This window comes from Trichoplax adhaerens, genomic scaffold (assembly GCF_000150275.1).
Source record: "Trichoplax adhaerens TRIADscaffold_9 genomic scaffold, whole genome shotgun sequence".
Classification (NCBI taxonomy): Eukaryota; Metazoa; Placozoa; class Uniplacotomia; order Trichoplacea; family Trichoplacidae; genus Trichoplax; species Trichoplax adhaerens.
In genome coordinates this window covers 5329-18171 of record NW_002060951.1, presented here as the reverse complement: position 1 = coordinate 18171, position 12843 = coordinate 5329, and the positions used below count along the sequence as shown (strand labels likewise).

The following is a 12843-nucleotide window of genomic DNA, read 5'->3' as shown; positions in this document are numbered from 1 at the left end:
CCAAATTCGTCAGAAAGATTAAGGTTTTCATACACATTAGTTTCGTTCGATTTACTAGACGATATTAGATTCAATTCAACGTTATCGCCACCAGAGACTGAATTGATAGAAGTACTATAACCTGGATTACTAGTTCTGAATGTTAATTTTCTATTCGTTGACCGCTTCCGTAAAAAGAAAACATAGACTAGAACAATGATTAAAACTACCCCTGCGACAGATCCAACTGAAATTCCAATAATTAATCCATAGGCATTAGTACATCTGTCACCACTATATCCACCCGTACAACGACATTTAAGTTGATTATTTTCATAATAGCACGTTCCATCGTTAGAGCAATAATTACTAGAACAAATTGGACTACAACCGCTAACGGAATACGGATTGCCTTGATAGCCCAGTCGACACGTGCAATTATAAGATCCATCAGTATTTATACATGTTGCGTTACTTCCACAAGGTGTTCCCGTCGTACACTCATTTATATCGTTACAACTTGGTCCAGTATAGCCTGAGTTGCATTTACAAGCATATGTACCAGGCAAATTAACGCAAATTTGTTCATTAGAACATGAATTGTCGGATATATTAGCACATTCATTGAAATCTTGAACTGCAACATTTTGCACGTTCACCCCATTAATTGTAATTTGATGGCTGGTCAGTACATTCGTTAATTGATCTTGAGTAATGTTGGCATCCAACTTGAAAAGTACCTCGTAATTAGCAACAATACTACCAGATTTAAATCCTGTTATTACAACTTGTTCAAATATGCCTTTTGTTACGGAAGATGAGTTAAATGCAACAGTTAGAGCAGTCTTCACTTGCATTGCAAGTGAACGATAAACAAAGCTGCTTGGATTATTCAAGGATGAATTGAATGTGCCAACAAATTGAATACTTCCAGAGAAAATTTTACCGCGTTGACAATGGGTATCTGTTGTAAGTTGCGTTTGCGGTAACGGACTATTTGAATAGTAGCCAGTCTTACAACTGCAATAGTATTTGTTTTCAAAAATCATACAATTCGCTTTCACGCCACAATTATTATTACCAGCACATGCCACAACTGGGACACAATAGGAACCGTTGCCGTAATAATTGAATCGACATCTACAAGCATAAGATCCTATAGTATTAGTGCACAAAGCATTTCCGTCGCAGTTATTTTGATTAGTTAGGCACTCATTGATGTCAGTACATGAAGTAGCACCGTCACCAGAGAATCCATTTTTGCAATTGCATTTATAAGAACCGTTAGTATTTTCACAAAGGGCATTAGTGACGCAAGCATTTAAATTAGATGAGCTACATTCGTTAATATCTTGACAATAGGTACCATTGCCAGTATATCCAGAATTACAAAAACATCTGTATGAACCGATAGCATTGGAACAAGTTGCCCAATCTGAACATATTTTTGTTTCTGTTAGACATTCATCTATATCAGTGCATGTTAATCCATTACCAGTAAAACCTTGCTTACATTGACATGAATAAGATCCAATCGAATTAGTGCAGTTAGCATTAATATTGCAAGCATCATTTGTTGAGCATTCGTTAATATCGTCACAAGTCAATCCATTCCCTGTATAGCCTTTCTTGCATTGGCACACATAAGATCCATCGGAATTAGTACAAATAGCATTATTATTGCATGGATTCGTTGAACATTCGTTAATATCGTCACAAGTCAATCCATTCCCTGTATAGCCTTTCTTGCATTGGCACCCATAAGATCCATCGGAATTAGTACAAATAGCATTATTGTTGCATGGATTCGTTAAACATTCGTTAATATCTTGGCATACAACTCCATTTCCGGAGTACCCCGATAAGCAGGTGCAAGTGTATGATCCAAGATTATTTCTACATATAGCATTACTAGCACAGTTAGCAGTGCCCAAAGAACATTCATCTATATCGGAGCATGTTGTGCCATTGCCTGCAAATCCAGTCTTGCATGTGCAGGTATATGATCCGATATTATTAATACATGTACCATTCAATGAGCAGTTATCAACAGCTAATGTACATTCATTAATATCCGTACATGTGGAGCCATCTCCGGTAAATCCTGTCTTGCAACTGCAATAATAAGAGCCAATCGAATTAAAGCATAATTGATCGCAAGGTCTAAAACGAACGCATTCATCTATATCTTGGCAAGTCTGGCCGTCACTATTTAATTGATAACCTGAATAGCAAGAGCATGTACCATTATTACACGTTTGACTACAATTAAAGGGACTACATAAATCGATTTCAGTACATATATAACCATCTCCTTCGTAACCAGTAAAACAAGTACATTCATAAGAGCCAGGTTGATTAGTACAAGTCGCGAAGGAACTGCAATTTGCAGATTCTGATTTACATTCATTGATATCAAGGCAGTTATGATTATCATCACTTAAAACATATCCAGGTAAACACTGACATGAATAGCTTCCGTCCTCATTGATACACATTTGTTCGCATTGATGATCACCACTATCGCATTCATTGATATCACTGCATTTAGCACCATCTGCGTAATAACCCAAAGGACAGCCACTGCACGTATAGCCAGATTCAGGCGCAGGATTGTCTACACAAGTTGTATTGCCGAAACAAGGCTCATCAGCACATGCATCAACATCTTGTACACAATGATCACCGGACCATGCAGCTTTACAAATACATTCAACTTGATCAATATTACCAGCATTAACCATTTCTGCTGTGTAATCACAACTTCCGTTATTTGCACAATAGCACATAATGATCTGGGGTATCAACTCACTTGAAGCCCCTTTAGAATCAGTAGCAACAAATTTAAAAGAAATATTTTGATATTCAGACACCATCCAGGTAAATGTATAATTATGTGGATTGAATTGAGCGTTTTCAGGAGCATTAATAAGTTCAACAGTGATATTATCTCCCCAATTAGGATCGGTTATATTCAATTCTGTTGAAAATATTTCTCCATAACTGACATTATATGTTGTTTGACCAGTTATTTGAGGTGGAAAATTTTCCAACTCATTAGTTGTTTCTTGGTAACCTATGGAGGTATCTTTACTGTTAACGGCAGCTTCCAGATTTAAAGTTAAGGCAGCATCGTAAAGACATTCATTGTTATTGTTACATTGTGCTACAGCCTGATTGTAAAATTCTGTATTATTACCGAATAAATTTTGGATGTTGTCACCAAAGATAGGTGTAAAACTTGGATCGGTGTAATTATTATAGCTTAGACCACTTAGATAGGTAAAGATGGTGTTGCTCTGTGTAACTTGCCACAATTGGCCAAAATTATAATAAATTTGCGACTCTGAAGAGTTAATATTTAGTGAAGTTCCATCAGGTCGCCTGAAATCATCATTGACGTTATCATTCCACATCCCCAATAAACCAACAGTGGTACCTTTAATTTCGTCAGGTCCATTAAAAGCTACAGTTAGCATTTGTGTCAGCAGTGTTACTTCAATTGATACTCCAGATGAAAAAATAGCGGAAACAGTTTTATTTGACATCCGAATAATATCAACGTTGGTATATTCATGAGTTTCATTTTCACTAAGGCTATTCATCGAGAGTGCTATAGTTCCATTTATTGAGATATCAATTCCATTCAATGTCTTATTCAGCATAAATTGTACAGTATCGGCATCATTTTCAGTTGATGCGAATGCAGAGAATACCGTCGCTGCTGCAGATAACGAGCCATTCCTTACAGCTTTCATTGTACGCCCTTGCAAAATGAAGCTATTCGTAGATTGCAATAAAACATATTCTCCTAGACCGTTAAATGTATATTGTTTGCCATCTAGTGTCCTAATATGTGGATCACCCCAAAACCAACCTCTTCCTGGTGGTCTATAACCAGAACATCTATTAATAGGCCTTTTTCTTGAATATAACGTGCATAGACTAGATTTTTCACAACAAGCTGTGAATGCTGTCTTGCTCTTAGCTTGTAAATCGTTATTTTTGAAAATGAAAGAACTACCTGACGGATAGTTTGTGATCAATGAACCGAAAGATCTTCTTAATGAAGAGTAGCAGCATCGTTGATAAACCCGTTCGCCATTACTGGCTCGACGTGAAAACCTCGATCGGGCGCAAAATGTGTAAAAATTAAACCTATATCGCCTGTCACGAATGGCTTGAATTGCAGAACACGGGCAAGGCCTCCTCCTAAGAGCGTCGAGATAAATGGATGGTGATGGTTCATTACTATACCATACTTGACAACGCTCAAAATAGTTAATATGTTTAACAGACGGATCATCGATTCTGAACATCCACTGTCCTAGTTTACCATAATTACCAACCATACTATCGATACGTAAAAGTTGTTTTGTAAAAGAATTTGGTAATTCATGAGTATAATGTATTGATCCATTAGTGTATCCTGCCTGCGGCTTGATTATCTTATACTTTTTCCACCAGTTCATACCCTTATCTTCATACCGGAACGTTGTAAATAAATTGATACCATTTGAGATTAAGATAAGCTGAAACGTATTGGTAATATCGAATTTTGCAGTAAGTGACGATGGAAAAGGCACAACTTTGTGCCATGTAACAACAGTAACTAGTGTCGCATTAAAATTATTTACGCGCTCTTTAAATAGTCCATACTGAATTGAACCGACGCTGTTGCTAACGTAACTTTGATATTGATTAATATCGTTTGTAGCACGTCTTAAAATCTTCATGCCAGATGCTGAGGGATTATATATTGAGTATTGGGCAATGTAGACTCGAGATGATTTTGAATCACGACTATCTGCATCGGCAAAGAACGGGGCTATAATAGGAGTATTATGCGAGTTATATAATGGCCTGGTTGGTGATCCGAAGTATGCTCGATCAAATGAGATAAATCCGTTCATTGATACCTTGAAATAAAATCAACAGATCTTACTAATTTAAGAAATTGTCATAAAAGTTAGCGTTAGCAAATAACTTTGATGTATTTTAATTGCTCAACTAATTTCAAAGAAATTACTAAAATTACTAGAATTACTATTAGCTGATAGAACTTACATAAATCTTATGGTAAAATTTATTGAGGTAGAATATCGGTGACTTTAAAAAGACTGTGTAAGACATATCATCTACTCGTCCGAATGATTGATCACTAATCGTTGGCCCATATGGATATAGTCTTATTTCTAAAATATAATCAGCATAAAATATGGTAAAATAAACAATATCAAGTCTAAAATTTGCGCATAAATGCATGAAATTAACGATTGATGGTATAATCAAACCTATTTCGCAATTTCGTCCCGTGTATCCTTGTGAGCACTTACATGAATAGCCATTTAATGTAAGTACACATCTTCCATTCGCGCAAGGATTTGACGTTATGCATATACTAGGGTCTAATGCAGGATAGCATATCAATAAAGGTCGTATTCATGACATAAACTTTGATAAAGTAATCTGTTCTAAAGCTACCGATAATGTGGTATACGGGCAGGAAGTAACGAAAAAATTATACTCTATTTACAGTTATTGCAGCATTAAACATATATCACTAATAAATATAATTACTATACTTGCAACAACATATGACGATACAAAAACTATTGATTAATCACGATTAAAAGCCAGCAGACATTTTGTACCTCATACTAAAATCTGTAGTTAATTTTGAACTTAAAATGATTTGTTACATTATCGTACGAAACCTTCCATTGCATGACGGTACCCCTTTCAAATGTTCCACATGTTGATAGATAGAAGCAATATTCACAAAACATACCTTCACAAATTATGCCAATATCTTCATGGTGTCCACAATCAGTTTGATTCCATCCATTATTAAGACAGTCTATAATATTGCTCTCACTCCCACTGCACTTTATACCTTCTAGCCAAATTGGCCCAGTGCCCGGTCCTCCAATCTTTCCGCAACATTCATATTTATCAAATCCTGCGTAACCAAGCTGACGACAGGCTACACGTCCGTCATTAGGATTAAAACCATCATGGCATATTGTTCCCCATACATTGTTATGATAAATTTCTAAACGACCTTGATTTACAGTTGTACCATTCACTAATCTTAAAGCACCTTCTTGCTGAATACCTACATCTATTTAAGTAAAAAAATAACAATAGTACTAACGTTTAATTACACAATATAAATAAAACTTTACCAATTATTCAATATTTTCATATTACATCTGATCACTACTAAGTGATCGATAGAATGAATGCTTGCTATTTGCACCTAGGAATATTTACAGTTAACACATACATTGCGTGCAATTGACGCCCATCCAGTCTGACGAACAACTGCAATTATATCCATATTTCTTGTCCATACATTGTCCTCCGTTTCGACAAGGATTCGGATTACAATAATCATGAAGCTCTAAAGTGATTTTTATTTTCATGAGAATAGTTTTCAAGTCAGTTTTCTAATTTACATCAACATTGAAGTATAAATTTTAAGTTGAAATACTGCTTTTTAGCTTTGTTTTACAGACAAACCGATTTTCGTCATATAAAACGTAGCTGCTGCCACTATAATTTTTTACTCTACATCTTTCAACCATCTAAACAATGAATGATAACTGGTGTAATCCGGAGCCTTTTAATATCTCCTCGAAATCATATCTACAATACACTGTATAACTTACAGTCGTACACAATGCGATACTCGTACTTGCATGATATTATTGCATTCAAATTCAAATTTACTAAGCATAGATATGTAGGTAATTTGCATAAGCTGTCATACCAACTGTACAATTCATGCCGGTCCATCCAGCAGCACAGTTGCAAGTATATCCATTTGGATTATTAACGCATAATCCATTACCACAGGGCTTATTAGTACAAAAATTTATGATCTCTAGATGGTAAAAAAATGACGAAATTGTTATCACCTAAAGTGATTCCGTAATTTCAAACCATTTGAAGTTGTAAGTACTTTAACTAGTGAACAATTACACATTTTTCATAGATACTGATTGAAATAACGAATATATATCTTCTCTTTACATCTAAAGTCGTTTACATTACATAGCCGGAATTTCAATGAATTACTAATTTTACCTTGTGAGCAATTAATGCCTGTCCAACCTGATGGACAATTGCAACTATAGCCATTATCGTTGTTGATGCATGTTCCATTCTTACATGGATTATGTTCGCAAAAACTCATAATTTCTAAATTAATCGAACCAGAGCACATAAATAATAAACGGGTGTCCGCTTTAATTTCCAACTTTGGAGAACTGAACGATACGTAAATCTATGCTACTATTAAGTAGTTATATACAATCTGGTTCATATTTTGAAACTTTATATACAGTATTTCATTAGAAAAGTTAAGCTCGTAACACGATTAATATTTTTATAGTAATACAGTCAAAACATTTTAAAAATTAATATAATTAGCTCAAATTAAAATTTCTTTCATTTACCAAGTATTTGCTAAACTATCAGAAGAGCAAATCAATACTGTTCAATTCGTTGTCTACTTCAATTAGTATATTTTCTCTATTTAATAAATGCTAAAATATTTTTAATATTTGATCTAGTTTGTCATAAAATCAAGATATTACTTAATAGAATCATACAAAAACCTTGTTCACAGTTTTGTCCGGTAAATCCTGCAGAACATTTACAGGTGTATCCGTTCGCAGTTAGCTGACATTTAGAGTTTGTACACGGATTTGCAGTTATGCAAATGCTAGGATCTATTATTAATATCGTAAACTTCTGTTAGATTCTTGCCATAAATACCTTTATCAGTGAGTACATTTATCAGTATTCTAATACGTAAGAACACTCCAAAACGAAATTGCAAATAACTTTTATGGCTTTGGTGATAAGCAATATCGCTGCATTTATCATATAAAACAATACACGTAAAGATACTCCCGTTAGCAATAAAATGATTTCATTCATTACCCTGTATATACGATATTACTAATACCATAGCAATCTACAGTTTGCTTACACTTCTAAGTACATTACCATAGCATGGACTTTGGTATAACTAGAGACCAATATTAAGTCTCCAGAAATAACTAATAATTAATTAATACGTATCAATGGCCTAAACATCCTAATAGTATATTCAAAGTATTTCATAGTGAATATTTAAATCAGCATAGTAGGGCCTTCATAATAATTCTCATATTAAGCACCCTATCTACGGATGTAACATTAATATTATCAATCGAATGGATCGGCAATGTACTAACAGAAAATCAAAGTATTGAATCACCTTTACAGACCAAACCAATATCCTCATTATGATTGCAATCGGTATTTTGCCATCCCTTATTGCTACAATCTAGAATATTGTATTCGCTTCCAGTACATGATATTCCTTCTAGCCAAATTGGGCCAGTTCCTTGTCCGAGCGACGCGCAACACTGAAATTTGACAAACCCAGTATAACCTAATTGGCGGCATGCGACTTTTCCATCATTAGTATTGAATCCATCATGACATATTGTACCCCACTGATTATTATGATATATTTCTAATCGTCCTTCATTGCTTGAAGCACCACCGACTAATCTTAAATCACCCTCTTCCCATCTAGGTACAACTAGATAAATTTTACAAGAGCATGTGTATAAAATTCATTCGAATTCAAATTATGACAGATAACTTCGATATGTATTATTTAATAGTACTGTAAGTGTATCTACAGTGTATACTGTAGTCATTATTACCCTCTGTACAATTTTGGCCAGTCCAGCCTGACGTGCAGGCACAGCTGTATCCACTGTTATCATTCAAACAGGTTCCATTATTGCACGGGTTAGGGCTACAGTAATTGATAATTTCTATACCGTTCAAAAGATAAACAAAAACACCTTAATAGACAAGGACAAAAGCTAGATACTTAATAATTAGTAAAACTTGGTCTTTAAGTATCACAATATATCCGTATGTAGTACTTTATAAATTTTGACTTGATGATTTTTACGAATAATAATGAATGCGCTTGTTCATTCCAAATGATTACCCGTATCATATTAGAATACCTTATGCACTAGTGTAGCACATATTAAACGCAAATACTCTGAATACGTACTTTCTAACGTTTATTACCTTGTGAACAGTTAATCCCTGTCCATTGCGATGTACAGGTGCAATTATATCCGCTATTGCTGGTTATGCAGGTGCCATTATTGTAACATGGATTTGAATCGCAATAGTTGATGTTTTGTAATGCTAAAATTACGAAAAATAATAGCAATTCCATTTTCTTACTACTTAATATTTATAGAATTTATCCATATTACTGACTAATGGTGTAGGTGTTACCGATTACCATATATTTAAATAAACGAGACAATCATGGAAACTTTAAATTACCACATTAACGTATATGATCTACTATATAAGAATTATATTGCATATAACTGCATCATATAAAGAAGTCTTGAAACGTAATACTTTTTGGTGCGAAATCGTAAAATAAAATATTGTGTTATTGAATTAATATGTCTATATTAAAAATGAATATATTCACTACGAAATATTGCCCTTTTAAGAACAATTAGCAACATCTAGCCGTTACAAGATCATAAAAACCCAATATTACTGTTATGTAACAACAACTAAAAACACATATTTCCTCTACTTATCACGGATGTATTCTGCACAATAAACTATTTGATGTAACTAGTTCTTATACCGGTATATTGTATCCTATAAATATTTTGTAGTTAAGTCAAGTAAGCTATGCACATTCTAAAGATAGCCTTAAATTAAAGATAAATAGTAATTATGTCATCATAAAGTATAATTAAAGGCGTTCATTATTAAATACTATCTAAGAAAACTAGAGAACTATATCGCGCAATACCTGTGTCTATTTTTACATTCGTTTATGTACGATACCGTAGACTGAAAGTACGATGCTCTAACTATACGTATACGCTACCTTCTGTACAATTGTTACCAGTCCATCCGGTAGCGCAAGCACAATTATATCCGTCGTTACTGCTCATACATGTTCCGTTGCTACATGGGTTAGGGTGGCAATAATCTATAATTGCTACATATACATATACATGGAAGTAATAATTATTAATTTATTGCAGTATATTGTCAATTAGCATCTGTGCACGTATTCTACATTGCATAATTATTATAACTCTCTTATATTTACAGTATGCATGTCCCATAACATATACTCGTACATACTATTGGGGTGATATCATAATATAAAAAACACATCAATACACTTCCACAAGTTATACTTTCATTAGAGCAATTAGCTTATGTACAAATGTAACCCCATATTATTATTATTCATGCAAGTTTCGCTATCATTACATGGATTTATACGAGAATAATCTTGCATTGCTATAATAAATTTATTGAACAATAAAGTATAGCATTAGTATTTTGCATATTAATTTTAATTTTATTCTATTTTGAGTCGAAGTTTAGTAATATACGATTAATATCATCATTAATACTAAGTCCTCTTTACTAAAACCTTATCATTATCCTTAATAAGGGTATTTATTATATCAAATGATATTAAACTAATAATCGTATATTACTATATTCATACCTACTTTTAATTATACAATTTACTCCATTAATACACCACCATATAGTATAGCCATTTTAATTAATTAATCTTTAACCTTATATAGTCATACCTTGATCACATTTCTGTCCTGTATATCCAGAATAGCATGAGCATACGTAACCACTTGCTGTTAATTGGCATTTTCCATTTGAACATGGATTGGCAGTAATACAAATGCTTGGATCTATGTATCATATACAATAGTAACATTATCTTATTCAGCTATCAATCTTAACAAGTATATCTATACCGCATATACCTTTTTAAAAATAAATTTTGTTTGAAAATTAGGCTTTAATATCACCAATCCATATGTTTAATACTATATCATATGCTAACATATATATTTTTATATAAATATTAACGATATTTAAACACTGTGGTATATTTAAAACTTATCTATTCTTTTACTACATTTACTTGAACTGTGATAATACTAAGAATTATAACAGATCATAGTATGCTCTTTTCATTATGGCCAAATTCGCTTTTAATGCTCTACATATAAATTACCTAATAAATTAAGTTTAAACGTATAGTGGTAAGTTTTAGCTACACATCATGCTGTAATTTATATATTGAATTAAAACTCAGACACAATACGTAACAGTGTCTTACCAGTACGTTTTACACACAGTAAGTGCAAAGTAAGTAGCTAAGTATTGATTTAAAAATTAACCTTGACATTCAACACCAATGTCTTCTTTGTGGTCACAATCTGTGTTACTCCAACCCTTATTACCGCAATCTAGAATATTATATTCGTTCCCACTACATGATATTCCTTCTAACCAGATTGGCCCTGTCCCTTGACCTCCGAGATTCCCACAACATTGATATTTGACGAATCCTGTATATCCAAGTTGACGGCATGCGACACGTCCATCGCTTACACCGAAACCATCATGACATATCGTACCCCATTGATTATTATGATAAATTTCTAATCGTCCTTTATTGCTAGTAGAACCGCCAACTAATCTTAAATCGCCTTCTTCCCATATAGGTACAGCTACATAAATTTAATTCGATTTCATGTATAAGAACATTTACCGGCATACATATAGTAATACGTAAACTGTATAAATACGTATTAACATCACATGTAGCGTATATATACCCGGTTAGATATTCTTCTCATTATGTGTAAACAACAATAAATAAGTTATATTGATGTCTATTATTACGAATGTAATAATAACTATTAAAAGTATAGACTTCTACTCTTAAATAAACTAAATTAAATTATAGTAGAACTATATTAGATCAAATAGTATGATATCTATATACATTGTACAATAATTAGTATCGTAGCTGTTATTTTAATTTACTATTAACAAAGTTACACGTATTACCTTCTGTACAGTTACGACCAGTCCAACCTGATATACATGAACAAGTATATCCGCTATCATTATTCAAACAGGTTCCATTATTGCATGGGTCAGAATTACAATAGTCTATAACTTCTACAATAGCAATTGTAATAGAAGAATAACGCAAATTATTTTAATGTTAAATTTAATAGTTAGATAATATCTAATTATTAATTATTGATTATTGATTAATGATGATATGGAATAAATTAATTGTAATAAAATTTGTCAAGATCCCGCTTTCTCAATATCAATATATCCAGGGAATATATTGTCAATATCTATTTATGACTGTTGCTTCTAAAATTTATGATATACATATTAACTATAATATACAAGTAAAATAAAATGTACCATTTATTATTTTATAACGTAACTTATTCTAAATGAACACTACGTATTATATATACGAGTATACTGTATTACTTACCTTGCGAACAATTAATTCCTGTCCATTGCGCCGCACACGTACAATTATATCCATTGTTACTACTTATACATGTTCCATTATTATTACATGGGCTTGAAGCGCAGTAACTGGTGTATTGTATTGCTATAATCATATTATAAAATTATAACATCGCTTTCGTAAGATTATGTTTTATTTACAGTATAAGAGTACTGTATATCTTGCAAGATCTTATTCATATTATCATTCATTTATTTGTTAATATGGTTTAAATAATACTGTACAGTATATTAAATAAAATATGCAAAATAATGACTTAAGATTAAATCGCCATTTAGTGAGTAGAATATTATATTACTTAGATTACTTAGTTTTCAGTTAAGGAGTTCTTGTTAATTACACTATATATACTTTAAATGTATTATATTAAATATAATTAATCAATAAAAACAGTCTAAAATATTAATACT

General features: G+C 32.7%; 1 protein-coding gene across 1 annotated transcript in view; it reads right to left on the bottom strand.

Annotated features, from left to right (window-relative positions):
* Positions 1–260: 260 nt before the first annotated feature.
* TRIADDRAFT_50 (uncharacterized protein) overlaps positions 261–12843 on the bottom strand; it is a gene marked incomplete at both ends in the record, with an annotated part of 17271 nt that continues 4688 nt past the window's right edge. The window contains 10 exons of the mRNA XM_002114813.1: positions 261–685; positions 1220–2203; positions 2564–2647; positions 6269–6385; positions 6755–6868; positions 7072–7185; positions 8694–8822; positions 9091–9213; positions 11944–12054; positions 12395–12517. Of these exons, the coding sequence (XP_002114849.1) occupies positions 261–685; positions 1220–2203; positions 2564–2647; positions 6269–6385; positions 6755–6868; positions 7072–7185; positions 8694–8822; positions 9091–9213; positions 11944–12054; positions 12395–12517 (2324 nt within the window). The remainder of the gene's footprint in view (positions 686–1219; positions 2204–2563; positions 2648–6268; positions 6386–6754; positions 6869–7071; positions 7186–8693; positions 8823–9090; positions 9214–11943; positions 12055–12394; positions 12518–12843) is intronic.